The 17,249-nt window shown below is 33.8% G+C and overlaps 2 protein-coding genes across 11 annotated transcripts; one reads left to right on the top strand and one right to left on the bottom strand.

Moving 5' to 3' along the window:
• The first annotated feature begins 5,843 nt into the window (after positions 1-5,843).
• On the top strand, positions 5,844-7,817 carry LOC133875065 (ABC transporter G family member 10). The gene has a single exon (XM_062313053.1). The coding sequence runs from the start codon at positions 5,868-5,870 to the stop codon at positions 7,635-7,637; it is 1,770 nt and encodes a 589-aa protein (XP_062169037.1). The 5' UTR covers positions 5,844-5,867; the 3' UTR covers positions 7,638-7,817.
• Positions 7,818-7,970: 153 nt separating this feature from the next.
• LOC133875066 (cold-responsive protein kinase 1-like) lies at positions 7,971-14,311 on the bottom strand. 10 transcript variants are annotated; one of them, XM_062313059.1, is made up of 8 exons: positions 13,995-14,309; positions 13,680-13,754; positions 12,425-12,541; positions 11,462-11,577; positions 11,112-11,322; positions 10,799-11,036; positions 9,970-10,120; positions 7,971-8,568 (listed from the first exon to the last, which is right to left on the bottom strand). In XM_062313059.1, the coding sequence occupies exons 3-8, from the start codon at positions 12,495-12,497 to the stop codon at positions 8,182-8,184; spliced, it is 1,176 nt and encodes a 391-aa protein (XP_062169043.1). In that variant the 5' UTR covers positions 12,498-12,541; positions 13,680-13,754; positions 13,995-14,309; the 3' UTR covers positions 7,971-8,181. The 10 variants fall into 10 exon arrangements, with proteins under 10 accessions (XP_062169043.1, XP_062169048.1, XP_062169047.1 ...); XM_062313064.1 differs by lacking the exon at positions 13,680-13,754 and having other exon boundaries at positions 7,971-8,556; positions 11,462-11,568; positions 13,995-14,311; XM_062313063.1 differs by lacking the exon at positions 13,680-13,754 and having other exon boundaries at positions 7,971-8,556; positions 13,995-14,310.
• Positions 14,312-17,249: the final 2,938 nt, after the last annotated feature.

The raw sequence follows: 17,249 nt of genomic DNA, 5'->3' as shown, positions 1-17,249 counted from the left end.
CAATATATTGAAAGAGAACAAATAAAAAGTGATATTATGTTTTTTAGAGTACATTAAGTTATTACATGTCTAACCCTAACCTTAGCTTTTGTTTTTTTTTTTAGAACATGTAGGATGTGCTACCATATATTGTTAAAAGCCCGAAGGTAAATACATGAAAATAGAAGTACAAGAACCCTTACACTTTAAGCTAAAAGGATTTGACTTAAAAACAGTTGCCTAAACAATACACAAACAATACAAAGACACCGTTTGGACCTATCTTTATAATAACGCACACTCTAAAAAGAAAAGAGAGCCGATCTAGCTACATGCCAACAAATGGTGCAATGTAAATTTGAGCATTACAAAAACATACTGTGACCGAAGAAACAAATGAATAACACAAAACAAATGTTAAATTGGTCAAAGTAGTTTGGACTTTTGACAAATAGTAGTATGTGACTATATGGTTTAGAAAATAGGAAAAATATAAAATTAGTCAATGTAGTTTATTTGATTTGTAATTAGCTCACTATCGTATCAAAATAAATTTAGAGGTCTCTAAGGTATTTCAAAAAATTAATTTACTCCCTACAGTCAAATTTCGTTAACTAAATTTACATACATCCAAGAATATGACACGTCAGAGCCAATTAAATTATGACGCGTATCATATTTAAGTCAGTGTCACACTAACATAATCTGTTAATTCAATGGACAGAATTTTACTATAGTTAGTAAATTATTTTTTTGGTATACCTCAAGGACCTTTGAATTCATTTTGATACGATAGTGAGCTAATTGAAAATCAGGTAAACCACATAGACTAATTTTGTATTTTTTCCAACTAAAAACTATAAAGTAAGCAAAAAAAAAAAAAAAAACAATAAAAAAACAAAAAAAAAAAGGAAGAAGCAGAAGATGAAGAAGAAGAAAAAAAGCATTAGATCCCTACCATTAAAAAAAGTTAATAGAATCATTAATATGTCACGTCAACATCAATCAACGATTGTAACTTACAATAAATTTTTTTTTTTTTAAAAAAATATAAGACATTCAAAATTTCATATTCTAATAAACCATATATATTCCATTCATATAAAGTATCAGGTGTGTAAGTAGCTTTTATTCCTAGTTTTCTTTTTCTTCAAATTATATATATAGAGGTGTGGGTTTAGGATACCAATTACGAGTTATAGAAGTATACGTTGTATATTTTCCTTTATAATTATTCTTAGGCGTTCTTCCTTAATCATTATGATTTCCTGAAATCATTTTATTTAGATCTAAATTTTTAAGTTGAAACTGTAACTTATCTATATAAGATTCTATATCTTCTTCTTCTTTTTTTCTTCATGTGATTTTTTTTATGGTCAGAATTTCTTTATTATGATTTGAGATTGATGCATGATTTTTAATTTTTAAAGTATCTAATCTTTTAGAAATTTCTTCTAATAATTCCGTATTGTATTTTTTAAAAGAAAAGTATAAATTTGGAGGGGTTTCATATGGTATAAATAAAGGTCTTTCAATTTCTTTTTCTTATTTCTAAATGTTAAATGTTAATGGATTTATCTGATTTTCAATTCTTTCTACTTTTTCACCAAGATCTTTTATATATGTATTAGTATTTAGTAAAATTATTTTGTTGTATAATATTATCTAAATTTTTATTATCATTACTAAGACATGCTTTTTTAAGAGGAGAAGCAACTACCTGCAATCATCTGTGTGAAAGAGTAATAGATTCATAAGGGGGATATTCTTCATGGATAATTTCATTAGTTTGTAATTTTATCCAACTATTTTTAGCTCTACTGATAGTATTAATTTCTCTAGTGTTAATTTGTTTATAATTATGTTCAAATCAAGGGAAGAAATATATATCTGTTCTCATTTCATTCATTTGACTATAAAATTTAGCTCTTATATGATTTTGTTCTATTTATGAATATGTATTAAAAAATCATCTTCTCTTATGCTCATATTCAGGAGACTACATCATCCCAACTGATTTGTTTTAGTGTACATATTGTAGAATTTTGTGTATTACATTGTAATAATAAAGTTTGTCCTTTTGGGCTTTCTACAAATGCTTGAGGTTCTAATGTTGTTTTCATAAGTTTATAATAAATTCTATGAACAATAGCTAAAGGTTGTGATCCTTTCATCATATTATAACCATGAGTTTTAATATTTAATTATAAAGCTTGTAGAAGAGTAGGGTCAAATAAGGATAATAAAAAATTCGGGTGACAATTAAAATATAGAGAATCTTCATATAAAAATGATTCTATAGATCCTAATAACGAATCTCTAAAATTTAAATGTCTACCATCTATTAAACATAATAAGACACTATTATTTAATCATTGTCTTGTTAAGGGTTTAACAGCTACTTGGACAAGTTCTATATGTATAAAGGAATTTTTTGCTTATGCTTTTCAATATTATTTTTTGAAAATAATTTAATAGTTTCATATTCTTTATTTAAAGAAAATATTCTTTCAACTGTTTTGATGGTATAATCTGAAAGAAAATATAAATTTAAAAAAGTTGATTGTTTATAAATATTTCTTGTAGGGACTAAAGGTAAATTCCACTCTTGAAGATTTCGTTCTTGATTCATGATATTAATTTCTTCATTATTTATGACATTGTCACTATTATCAGAAGAAGAAAGCATATAAGATCTAGAATAAGAGCTCCTAAAGATTGAACACAGTATGCTTTAAGACTCTAAGTTTTCAATAATCAAGTTTAAACTCTATCGGAACCACTGTCGGGACCACCCTAACATGCTCTCTTGGCAACAACGGGCTGACCAACGGACTCATGTTGACCAACGTTAGCAGTTCGAACTGATTATCTAGAATTTGGAGTATTATTGCAGACGATATATATATATATATAGTTGAAGTGCCAAAAATACATTTTAACAAATTTTAAAGTTGTCACTCGTCTATTTATACTTTGTAGATAGACTGTGAGTTAGGGGCAACATACCTTTTTATTCTTGTGTATATATATATATATATAGACGAGTGACAACTTTAAAATTTGTTAAAATGTATTTTTGGCACTTCAACTAAAGGGCCGTTTGAACTTGCAATTTCAAATAGTGATTTTTAAATGAGCTATTTGGAAAAATAATTTTTAAAAACGAAGTTAAGTGTTTATCATAATCGCAAGTTAGCCTTTTAAAATTATGCGTTTTCAAAAAAATACCCCATTCTATATTTTCAAATCAGAATTTTTTAAAAACGTAATTCCCAAACGGTTTATTTTCTACGATTTTATTTAAAATCACATATTTTATCTACGAAATCGCAATCACAACCGCACTCTAAAATCTTAGACCCCACTGGTTCATGATCCTATATTTCCTTTTGTGTCTTCAATCAACACGGTCAACTCCCAATTATAATTCAAGAATACGCCAATGTCAATGTCTTTGCTTGCTGGTTAATTGGAGCTATGTCGTATCTATTTAACATTTTGCCTCGAATTCATTATTACTTTCTTTATGTGTGTGCATAAGTGTGACATATTTTTTAGAGACGGGTTATGTGTTATTCTCTTACGTATTTTTTATACATATTTTACGTATATTCATCATTGAATCAGTGAAACGGTCTCATAGATTCAATGATGGATTTGCTCATCTCTTATACGGAGATGAACAAGAAATGTACAAAAGAATGAAACCCAACATCTCTCTATTATTTAATTTATATGAATTTCCAAGGTTTTTTATACTATGGTTACTATTAACAGTGTTGCTGCTAACATTAAAATGAATCATCTCAATTTCACTAGCAAAATATGTTCATTCAATCTTTTGTATAGCACATTCATAAACTCCCAGCCTGAAATCAACAAAAATGAGTTCATTGTTCTTATTGCAAAAGATGCACCATAGTAGGGTTGTCAATTTTTGAAACGATTCTCGAACTTGACACGGCATTAAAGGATTAAAATTTGGAATAAATGGGTTCGGGTCATACGGGTTGACTCGGCCAATCACGTGTCAACCTACTTGACCCGTTTATATATATATATATATATATAAAACATGTCAAAACGGGTTGCATTTAGGTCAAAACATGCCAACGGGTCGACCCATTTTTTAAGCGGGTCAAACGAGTCGTGTGTGGTCACTCGTGAGTTGTGTGAGGGTTGAAGGTTAAAGGATTTGACCCGTTTAACTACTAAACAGATTGTATTTGAGTTAACCCTTAACGAGTTGGTAAAATCAAGCGGGTTTACCCAAACCTAACCTACCAACTCAAATTGACAGCCCTTGACGATAGCCCATAACTTCATGGTACATAAGCCCCAAAACCATTTTATATTTTATTTTTATTCACTTGTAACATATTTTTCCTGGTAAGTGAAGAACTAACCAATAAGTTTTACAGGATGTCATGCTGCAACGTCAATCCTCAAATCATTTTCTTCCTTAGGCCATCTTCCATGGAAAGCTTCACTTGCACCTTTCTAATTATTTGTGTTTTTGTAATTATAATCTCAAATTTTTAATTTTTGCAATATTGGTATCTCGAGAATTTTTCACTCTTAATTTCACCCATTTTTGTTAAAATGCCCAAAATACCCCTTATTAAAAAAAAAAAAAAAAAAAAAAAAAAAGCAAAAATTCCTTGGGGTCTGGTGACCCATAGCCATGTGGGTGAAATTTTATTATATATATATATATATATATATTTTTAAAAAAGGACATTTGTGCGATTTAACAAAAAAATTGGTGAAATTAAAACGAAATTTTGTTCAGAATATTGACATTTCAAAAATTAAAAGTTCGAAGTTATGATTGCAAAACCAAGATAAAAAAAAATGGGATCACTTTTTATGGACTCGTTGAGAATGATTCTGATTTAGTTCATGGCCTATTAGAAGTAGAAGTCACCCTGGTGGGATCCTCACGAACAGAAAAAGATTGCAATTAGTTTGATAATTATCGAGTGATATTGCTTCTTCGGCCCAAACCAAGGAATCCCTTAGACATGATGCAAAATGGATCTTGTTCTATTGTTGATCAGAAATTTCTCTATGAACAATACGAATTGGAGTTTGAAAAAGGGAAACGAGAAGGAGTCCTCGACCCGCAACCACTGATACTTTGGAGGTGTAAGTGAAATTTTTCCTATTTTCTTAATTGAGAGCCGTTAGAAATAGTACAGGTCCCTTACAAAGGGATGTGACCGTCTTCATAACAATTATCACGTCAACCACTAAAACATAAATCATTACGTGGCGATATGTACACATGATACTTACTATGTTTACAGACTGTCATAACAATTCATGTGGTATTTATCATGTCCATCCCAAAAACATCAACTACCATGTGATAGTCATTTGTATAAAATAAGGACCGTTAAAATTGTGCTAAGAGTTGTACAGTTCCCCAATTATTTTTGTGTTTAATTTAGAAAGTAATTAGTGCGAGTAATTAAGGCAAATCCCTTCCTACCTACGTACCTACACATGTCATCTTAGCAGTTTCCAACCTACTTAACTGCTGAGCTGTGAATTAGGGTGGGAAGGTGGTGAGGCAACCAACACCAACCCTGCTCAGTCAATATTAGGTTCACCTGGAAAAGCTTCCTCTTTTTTAGCTTTCTTGAAGCACACACCAAGCTTTCCAAAGCCCACCAAAAGTCCCATTTGGAAAGAAAAATGAAATCAAGCACATGCCCAAGGGCTGTCTATGCCCATGCATGCATGTCAAAAATATCTATATTGGCGTCTCAACCTTTTTAACTTGCACGTTTGCAACACCTAGTTTGGTGTGTTAGCTCATCTCCTCCTCTTCTTTACATATTCAATCTTAACACATCACATTTTCACTCTCTGTCTGTCAAATGGAACTGCCAGTGAAGGGGCCGGTTTCCGGTGGCCGGAGAGTTCCATATAGAATAGAAACCAAAAATCTGTCCTACAAATTATGTGGAACTCCAAAGAGAGCTCCTAAATTCATTTTGAAGCATGTAAGCTGTGAAGCAAGGCCTGGGGAGATCACAGCCATTGCTGGACCCAGTGGAGCTGGAAAAACCACACTGCTGGAGGCTCTAGCAGGAATGATATCATCACAGAGGAAAGTGTCAGGGCAGGTGTTGGTGAATGATTGGCCTATCGACGTCAACCTCTTCAGGAGAATATCAGGATATGTCAGCCAAGAAGATGCTTTGTTTCCGTTACTTACAGTACAAGAAACCCTCATGTATAGTGCTCTGCTAAGGCTAAGGGGTGGGAGAAAAGAGGCTGCCATTAAAGTAAAAGATCTAATGAAGGAGCTTGGGTTGGAGCATGTTGCAAGCACGATGATCAGTGGAGGAGGATCAAATTGTGGGATTTCAGGCGGCGAAAGGCGTAGAGTTTCCATCGGAGTTGATTTGGTTCATGACCCGGCTGTTCTTTTGATTGACGAACCAACTTCTGGATTGGATTCAGCCTCAGCTTTTCTTGTGGTGTCATTGCTCAGATCAATGGTAGTAAATCAAGGTAAGACAATTATTTTAACCATTCACCAACCCAGTTTTCGAATCCTCGAGCTGTTTGATCGCATTGTTTTACTTTCAAATGGATTTGTCATGCATAATGGATCATTGAGCCTTCTGGAAGAGAGGCTTATGCTGGCTGGCCATGGCATTCCTCCCCATGTTAATGTGCTTGAATTCGCCATTGATGTCATAGAAAGCTTGGTCATTCAAATTCCAGAAAATAGTGAAGAAAATAGTGAACACTCCAACAATGGAAAAGAGAAGCTTCTCTTCTTTGCAAATTCTAGATTTGAGGAGATTTTAATACTAGGGAGACGATTTTGCAGCAACATTTTCAGAACCAAGCAACTATTTGCCACAAGAGTCATACAAGCCTTGATAGCAGGATTTGTACTAGGAACCATATTCCTGAATGTTGGGAATGAGCAAGGGAAAGTTGCCTTACAAACTCGAATTGGGTTTTTTGCCTTCAGCCTCACTTTCTTGCTGTCTTCCACAACAGAAGGCCTACCAATTTTCTTGCAGGAGAGAAGAATTTTGATGAATGAGACTTCAAGAGGAGCTTACAGAGTATCTTCTTATGTTATGGCAAACACCCTCGTCTTTATTCCTTTCCTTTTAATGGTTGGTCTTCTGTATACAACCCCAGTTTATTGGCTGGTTGGTTTAAGGAAGGAAATCGATGGATTTCTTTACTTTTCTCTGGTGGTTTGGATGGTTCTATTGATGTCCAATTCTTTTGTAGCATGTTTCAGTGCTCTAGTGCCAAACTTCATCATGGGTACCTCAGTGATTGCAGGATTAATGGGCTCTTTCTTTCTCTTTTCTGGGTATTTCATATCAAAGGAAAACATACCCAGTTACTGGATTTTCATGCATTACTTGAGCTTGTTCAAGTACCCATTTGAGTGTTTTTTGATAAATGAATATGGGGGAGAGCAAGGGAGGACCAGGTGCTTGACATTTGTGGAAGGACAATGCACTTTGAGTGCAAATTTGTTCCTAAGACAGCAAGATCTGAAAGAGTCACAGAAGTGGAGCAATTTAGCCGTTATTTTGGGCTTCATCATTGGGTACAGAGTACTTTGCTTTTTCATTTTATGGTTCAGATGTTACAAAACCAGAAGCTAGATAAACTTCGCAGTTTCAGTTCTTTTCTTTTTCCATTCTTTTTCTCATTTTTGGCTAAGGTAGTCAAAATAATGTATCATCTTTTTACACATATATATGTATATTATAAGGGATCATGCCCAACACTAGTACTTGAATGCTGATGTATCAAACGGGAATCTTTTTCCCCAACGCACTAAATTGAGATTCCTTTGTGTACATGAAGGTGAGGATGTTTTCTAGAATATTTAAGTGCAAAAATGTTCAAAGTTTATGAATATTTAGGTTGCAAGCCATTTCTACAAACTGCTCTTCTCAGTGTTAATATGCATTCTAAAAACTAAATCTAATTGATTACAAAAAGAATAAGTTGAATAACCAACCCCCATTGACAGTTCCACAGAAAAGAAATTGAGGTGTTGTTTGGAAAAAAAGCACTTCGAAAGTATTTTTTTTTTTTTTTTATATGCTTTTGAAAACAAAATAAATTTAAATGATTTTTGGTCAAAAGAGATCAAGAAGAGAACCCTGGAACCGCTGTCAAAACAAGCTAAACAACACCTACTTAATTGCTTCGGTCATAAATTGAATTGAAGGTCATGGTACCAAATGAGGTGGTCATGTTTTCTGATGAAGACGAATTATCCAGCTTTCCTAACCCTGAAGATGATGCGTAAGATGTTTTCTGGCCTCTACCATCATCATTTGTATTCGGTAACTCAGAAAGCAGGCCTGGTTTTGATATCTCCTTGTCATCTACATGTATTTCACCCAGTAGCATACTGACAACAGTGGACATGGATGGTCGGAGCTTTGGCATGTCTTGAGTGCAAAGAAGACTAATCTTTAGGAATCTGGTAGCCTCCTCAACATCGAAGTTCTCATTCAATGATGTGTCCACCAATCTCAGCAGTTCTCCCTTCTCATGCAGTACCCACGCCTGCAAGTCTCTCTTTAACAAGTTCGTCAGAATTCTAGCTTTACTGGAGATAATCAAAATGAAGAAATGACTTAATTCTTTGTACAGCCATAACAATTCAATATGCCATTTGAATGGAGAGAAGAAAATTATTATGCAATTTGTTTGGGCAATGTTTCTTGAAAACCTTGAGATTCCTAGTAAAAGGCACAGCCTGCTTTCAGGAAACTAGAGTTGCAATGTTTTTGATTTACAATAATACTTCCAAAGAGTTATTAATTTCAAATCAATAAAATCAAACCATATTTGATTTGTGATTATGTTTCCATTTAATTAATCAAAACAATGCTTTCAACTAGGACTTGGAAGATATGAAACCAATTAAATCATTAGTTAGTTGCCTTCCTCACTTAGCAACAAAATTGCCCTTCCTGATTCATTCTCTTAAAGACCAATACAATCATTTGGATGGCTGAAGAAACAGGAAATTACATATATAAATAGAGATAACCAAAGAGATGAGAATCACTTAACTACAGCAGTTGGTTTCAAAAGTGAAGGATAAAAACTCCAAAACACGCAGGAAGTTTAGCAGTAAAGAACAAGAATGTGGCTTTCCAGACAGCTGATGGTAAAGATTCCAGATCTTAAGAAAGAAAACCTGGTCCATCAAAATGGAGATTATAGGGTGGTGTTCAAGGAAATTATGTTCCAAAGGTTTAAATAATTAATCAAAACTAATATGCAGAAAAAGATATTCAATATCTTAGTCTGAGATTAAAACAACAACCCTAAAGGGAGTAAATAAAGTGATGAACCTTAAAATTAGCACTGTGTGCTTTCTGCTAAAAGCAGCACACAGGGAAGCTTGATTGAGTCGTCGACAACAAAAAGACAACTGAAGTAGTCAGAAACACGGGTCTTATAGAGAACTCTAAAGTAGCAATTTTAGTTTTGAAAAAGCTTTTACAGTGACAAGAAAGGATATGGAGTGGTTTCAACCCCTTTGAACTTACTCTAATGAAAAGCTTATATAACACCTACATCTAGGACTTCTATACCTCGGTAAAACAACATATAGCTAAACCAGAAGTACTTAAGACATCTCAGACCATACCAGAGAACAAGTTCATTCTTTAAAAATCCACAGCTAAAGTTGATGGACTGATCCTCATTCCTCTCTCCTATTAGAGGTGTCACATTATAACTTTATTTAGAAGCCATGCTTGTATGGAGTGGGTCCTCATTCTTCACTCCTATTAGAGGTGTCACATGATAACTTTATTCAGAAGCCATGCTTGTATGTATTGAACTCGTGCAGGAGACTGTTTTCTTTTTAAATACTTAGCAAGTTAAGGCTATCACTTTATCCTTCAATCCTTCTTCATATTGAAAACAAATTATAAAAAAAAAAAAGAACTATAAAGTCCTTACCCTTTCAAGAAGATATTGATCTTCAACAGGTAACCGCCTGTTTGTGTTGCTCCTCCCACTTACAATTTCTAAGAGCAGAATACCAAAACTATAAATATCTGCTTTCCTTGTCACTTGACCTCGTAGTGCATATTCAGGTGCCAGATAACCTCTACACAAACCAAACAAGGACACTTGAACATACGAAAATAATCTAAAGAAAATCAATAAATATTGCAAAAAATGAAATGAGAAGCTCAAGAAGGAAGAACTTGCCACATTGACACTAATTACAAGTTTTTTGAGGGCTATACACTTTCTTTTTTTAGGGCTATACACTTAAAACCCTTTTAGGCCAACAATATCTTATAGGAAGGTTTTGGCATAGCAATGTTAATATTCAGTTAGGGCCTGTTTGGCTTGAAAGTTCAGAGTGATTTCAATTTATTGAATAACTAACTAAGAAAATCAATTGGAACATTATATATATAAAATAAAACCAAAAGAATTGATTTTTGGGGACAGACAAAAAAGAAAAACACAGTAAACATCTAATCCATTAAACAAGAACTCTCAGATTCTTGAGGCAGTATAGTCTGATTGACTGGAAATATCAGATCTCCAATAAATAAAAAAAAATCAATTGGTCAAGACCGCCGATCAACTCCTAATGATGGCACAAGGTACTACTTACAGTCTACACAAGCCCTTATTATAGGATAACAATCCAAAACAATGTCTTAAGTTTTACAATCCATTGAGCAGCCAACAATCATAATTACCTTTGCCGAATATCATACTGACAATTATACACAATTGAAAAGGTTACAACTCAAATTTACAAACTTACGCTGTTCCAGCAACACGCGTGCTAATATGGGTCAGGTTAGGGGCAATGAACTTTGCAAGACCAAAATCTGAAATTTTGGGTGTCAAGTCTTTATCAAGAAGAATATTGCTTGCTTTGATGTCCCTGTGAATAATATGTGGGCTGATCTCTTCATGAAGGAATGCAAGTCCCTGTGCAACACCAACGCAAATTTTACGCCGTGTTTCCCAACTGAACTGGATGCTACTGTGGCCTCCACCTAAAAAAGTAGAAAAGGAGACTGAGTCATTACCTGGCCTAATGGCTTCAAATGAAGAATAAACAATTGAATTACCAAGAAGCGTTTGCGCAAGGCTATTGTTCTCGAGATAGCCATATACCAAAATCCTATGGGTTCCTTCCACACAGCAACCATACAACTTAACCAGGTTTTCATGCTCTACTTCCGTGATCACCTTTATTTCCGTCAAAAACTCCCGCAACCCTTGCCTTGAGTCAGCTGACAATACCTTTATAGCAGCCAGACTGCCATTTTTGAGTCTTCCCTGTTCAATTACAAGAATTTTTGAAGAGGAAATAAGTCATTAGAAGCAAAAATCAGAACCACATTTTTAACATAATAAAGTGGTGATGACCAGTATTCCTTACAGAATATGGATGAAATCATATACAGTATGCAATCACCTTATAGACAGAACCAAAACCTCCCTCCCCAATTTTACTCGCTGGACTAAAATCATTAGTGGCATCCCGCAATTCCTTGTAAGTGTACAGGTTAAAATTCTTGATACCTGTAAGCTCTATATATGTTGAATCAATTAGAAGCTTTAAAATACAAAAAACATATATATACATGTGAACGTGTGTATGTGTTGAAAACATCTATGCTCATGCTCAAGAGAACACAGAAAACAGTTAAAGCATGGTATACAAAATTTAGCTTGTTTAAGCATTCAAAAAAAGAAAAGCCTTAACTTCGTCCTGGAAAAAGCAGGCATAAAATCTGAAGTTATCAGAAGACCTACTATTAGTGCCAATTGAGCGGCAAGTGAGTTTAGCGAATAACACAAAAATTCTTCCTCAACAATGTTTATTAAGGCATAAAACTAGAATAAACCAAACAAAATAATTGTCTTTGTAAAGTGTCCATAGCTAGAAATGTATGAAGTAAAAGTCAACTCCATCTTATACAATTATATATTGGTCAAAGGTCCGGGGTTGTCAAGCCATTTAAAAGAGGCCCACTTATGCACAAACAACTGGAGAGTACCCAATTCTGTATCATAACAGTAAGTTGCTATAGTAGCCTTTGAGGGTTTTTTTTTTTTTTTTTTTACTTTAAACTGGTCCAGAAATCAAAGTGATACTTATTAGAAGATAGCATCCACCAGAGCACAAAATGCTCCTCCCTGAGATTGGGAAAAAACTATGAATTTAGAAAGCGTTTCAGCATATCATGGTAGAGAGCAGCAAATATAACAGCTAAAACTTTTTTGTCCAAGTAACCAACATTGGTACAGACCATATTGGACAGAAGTCAGTTGATCTAATGTATGTGCAAGGTCACAATGTATTATACGGGGCCTTTATCACCTGATAAATTAACCATATGAAGGAACAAAAGAATAAAATGGTCAAAATGTGTACCTTCATCATCTTCAATCGTTTGTTTATCAGAGGAAGTCCCTTTTTTCCTAAAACAGAAAGGGAAACAAGTCATCACCAGCTTCTTGCTATCAATACCTTCAATAAATCAAGCCCTGCCTGTCAAAGTAAACCATTTAACACAAACCTGTCATCATATTACTGTTAACTGCCCAAAATCCTAGTCACAAATGTTAATTCATAATTCTGCTATGAGGTAGGGTGTATGCCGTCTAGAAACCATCGTTAGGTGGCCACAGTTCAGCAGATCTATCAAGCAAAGAGAACAAAAACATGGCTGCCACAACATTGGAAATAGCCACATCCAAACTATCTGTTAAAGAATATTGGGCTTTACCATGCCCCACATATTCATCTAACATTTTATCGTTTATATTAAGTATAACCTCAGTATCATGTCTGATTGGCTTAAAAGTTCTGTTCTCAAGCAAAATTGACTACACAAACAAATATTTCAACAGAGAGGATGATGCACAAGGAGCTATCAACAGCCATAAAATAGAAGTCACTATGAACCTTTGGATTTATTTCCTTGCCACTGAATATATGCAGACACAAAACAAAAAAACAAAACAAAACAAAACAAAAACAAAAAACAAAACAAAAAAGAAGAAGAAGAAGCATGCAGAGCACAAAAGTAAGCTAGAACAAAAAATCACTTAAGATGACCTTTCCCAGGAATTCTGGAACAGTTTTACCCATCTGAGTAAGTTAGTAACCTTTCAGAGTTGAATACTTCAAATACACTGGTAGCTTAAAATTTTGTATACATCTGTACGAAATTTACAGATTTACGAGTAATAGGGGCTCTGGAAGCTCATGAGGCCGAATACTCAACTCTAATGTCCTTGGTCATAGCAAGCCAGTTTACCAATTATGAGAATTCTCCAAGCACTACCCAAAGTAAGTTCTACACACAAACAGCCACATCCACACGCATACACGGATTGGGATTCGCAGGAATTACCTGCCCAGCAATTTGGGCACATAATTGTCGTGGATCCTTATCCCGCACGCACACATATTTGAGAGTGCTTTTTAAGGAAAAAAAAGAGAGAGTAGAAAATCCTTAAACATCCTGCATAACAGAGATCGAACTAAACTCATGAGATACAAGTTGTTAAAGTTTCTCTTGGAAAAACTAGTGTAAGCAACGGAAAAATTTTGCAGTAGAATTGTTGCATATATTGCTAAGGCACCCAAGTCCATGTAAAATTCCAGCAAATTATGAACTCACAATTGAAATGAACACCCAACCCATGGTGTGGTTTTCACTGAATTGAACACTTTGAACTATAGGCCCCATATATTCCTAAGCAAATGATGAACAAAGTTGTTACTGTTATGGCATAAACGCACAACTCAGTCATAACTCATAAAATTTTAAGAGCAATTTTAATAATAATAAGAACTACAACTATGATGATGAAGAACTAAAGTGTGTAGCTAATTACTATTTAATCAACCTGGAGATTTTCCATCATGTCATTTCAGTTTTATTCGTCTATATTTTGATCACAACTCAGTAAATGAAGGAAACCCCAAATCATACCACTTTGGTTTGAGCTTATCGTTTTCTGGAAAGAGAACACCAAAAAGCAGAAGACCCGGAATTATCCAACATAGACTAACCCCATTTTCTCGTTTAAAGAACAGATGCTGTTAAGTCTCTTACTTGGAGATTGAAGAAGCTTTAGCCTTTGGAACCGTACTGCTAGCAATGAACTTCCAAGAGGAGACTCAGGAGAGAGAGAGAGAGAGAGAAAGAAAGAGAGAGAGAGATCTTCTGGCTACGGGGAATTTCAGTTACCAGTCTTGTACGACACCGTTGGGCGTGGATAAAAGGAAAGCCGACAAACTTAGGCTTGGAAACAAACAGTTTTAGGCTTGGAAAACCACGGCTCGGTTTGGTAAAGGATTGTTTCCGGGAATTTTTGTTTGGAGTAATTTTTTATTTTATTTTATTTTATTTTTGTCTCACACAGTCACACTATACATTTTGTACACAAATAGTAAGAAATGATTAATATGATTAAAAAATTTAAAATTATTTTATAAAAAAGTGAAAAAAAAAATTTGTAGTAAATATTTTTATTTGAATAATAATAAAAAAAAATTATTAATGTGATATAAGAATATTTTAGAGTTTACTTTTTTTTTTAGAGAAATAAAAAAATAAAAAATAAAAAAGTAGAGAAAATGGTGCACACACGCCACACCGCTGAGGTTTACAAAGAGCACCGTTGAACTGGTTAGTTTTAAACTTTTAAGGTCCATTTTGGGTTCTGGATTTTTTAAAAATATATAAAAAAAAAAAATTGAGAATTATCTTGACAGGTGTCAATTTTTATTAAAAAAGTATTATAGGAAGGGCCTATTGTTGGTGAAGCTTCGTGAAGCATTTTTTAGAAATAAAAATTACAAGTGTTTGTAAAAAATTAATAAAATAAAATAAAATAGTGAAGAAAACTCTTGGAGTTGGTCTCCACTGGTGGTGGATAGCCACAGTAAGCAGAGGTGTGAACGAACTAAGCTACTCATAAACTTACTCGAGATTGGTTCGAATAAACTCGACTCGTGTTCGAATCGATTAAAACTCGTAAACCCGCTTGTATAAGGATCAACTCGAATCGTATACATATATATATATATTATAAAAATAAGTTATATATTAACAAATTAATATATAACTTATTTTTATAACATAATATATCAATAAATAATATACTATACTATATGTAAGCATAAATTAAGTAACAAATAAAAATGGTCAGTAAATATTAATTGATTATACTTGTTTGGTTATATAAATATGTATATAAAATAATAAAAGTGAATAATATTAATACTTAATTGTTAATCACTTAATCATATGATACAATGACAATTCAGATACTTAATCATATGATTCATACTATATTATTTATGTAATATAATATGATCATATAATAATATAACATTGTAACATATGACATGTAATCACTGATCCACTATATCTAATGTTATAACTTATAAGTATTATCATTCGATACTTATGAATCATTACATAAAAGTCATCACGTGATCCAAGATTTAAAATCATATAAATTGTTAGATTGTATGAATCATATGATCATAAATGTGGTTTAATTATTTTTTATTGCTAAAATAAATAATTTGAATTGTATGATACATGTCAAGCTCGAGCTCGGGATCGACCAAAATGACTGAGCTCGAGCTCAAGCTCGGTCAGTAAATTTTTCTAAGCGAGCTGAGCTCGCACACGAATTTTAGGCTCGTGTCAAGTTCGAGGTTCAATGTCCGTTACATAAATGAGTCGAGCCCGAATAGTTAATACCCGCTCAGGATCAGTTCATTTATACCCCTGATCGCAAGGGTGACATCCACACACCTGTAAAAATAAGTATGTACTTAATTATTATTTTTTGAGAAATTTTTTGTTTTTTAAAAGAGTTTTTTGTTTGTTTTTAAAAAATTGTGTTAGTCTAGGAAACGCTCTTGAAAATCTATTTAGATAACTGATATTTAAAAAAGGGTTTTTTGGCATTTTCGAGAACGTAAAATTGTTTTTTTTTTTTTTTTTTTTTAAATTAAAAAAAAAAATTTAGCTAAAGTCGCCAGAATAAATTTCTCTTAGCCAACCATCTTTGTTTCAGTTTGTTTTCTTAATATAATAATATAGTAATAATAAAATTGGGGGCTTCATTCATTCATTCATTCATTCATGACCTTCCAGTTGTCATCTGCGTTCACAATAAAGAATTGTCAACACAATGCCTTTAAAGAGGTTTGGAAATTACAAACTCTTATATTAATAATTTAATGCAGTCTACGATCAAATTGGAGTTTTTCAATCTATGAATTTAAAGAATTATTTCATTATTTTGAAAATTTAAGAACCTGTTATGCCAGATCTTAATAGAACCTATTGAGGGATTTTTTTTTTTTTTTTTTTTTTGGGATGTGCTTTTTTTCGGTCTTCTTTCTCTTTCTACCGTCAAATATTGATAGCAATTTTCATTTAGTGGAGATTTTGCTACGAATTTTGCCTACGCCCATTATGGCCCATATGACCCACAGGCCACAACCATTGAATTGAATTTTGAGACGGCAACCGATGACATTAAGGTAGCAGTCTTTGACTAGTGATTGTTCTCAAGAGATATGTTACACACTGGTTACTGTTTAGGGTTTTTTTTATGAATTTAGATGGAAATTAGGGAGAAAATGGAGAGAAAAGTGCTACAATTATATTGATATTGCTGGGGAAAACATAAAGCGGCAAATTCAAGGAGCCACCCTCCAAGGAACAAGTCCACAATTCAACAGATACCTCATTCAATGCTAAGGCAAGACTTATATAGTGTCTCTTACAATTGCACTTCCAACCCTACTAAAACAACAGCACTTAAGGAACTATATAAAACGACTAGCTCTAGAGATAAAACGGCAGGCCCTTATTTATTAATAAACGCACGGCATGAGAACTTCTAGAATGCCTAGCTGGACCGCACCACTACAAACGACGGATGAAGCCACGTAACCCCCTATTTGACCACACAACTCCTCAACTCGTCTTCTTCAAGCTTTTCAAGCTTGATTCTTTTCTCTCTCTTCAAAGAGCTGTGACAATACTCCCTCCCTCAAAACACCTTGCCCACAAGGTGTGGGTAGGCTTCTCGGAGGCGGTAGAGGTCCTCCCAAGTGGCGTCGTCTGGGCCTTGGCCATCCCAGCGGACCAGTAGCTCGATGAAGGGACGGTGGTCCTTCGGCCGGTAGCGGCGATCCAAAATCTCAACCAGTTCGG

Source organism: Alnus glutinosa, chromosome 8 (genome assembly GCF_958979055.1).
Source record: "Alnus glutinosa chromosome 8, dhAlnGlut1.1, whole genome shotgun sequence".
NCBI classification, from domain to species: Eukaryota; Viridiplantae; Streptophyta; class Magnoliopsida; order Fagales; family Betulaceae; genus Alnus; species Alnus glutinosa.
The sequence above is the reverse complement of the archived record's forward strand: the minus strand, read 5'-3'. Positions and strand labels throughout refer to the sequence as shown.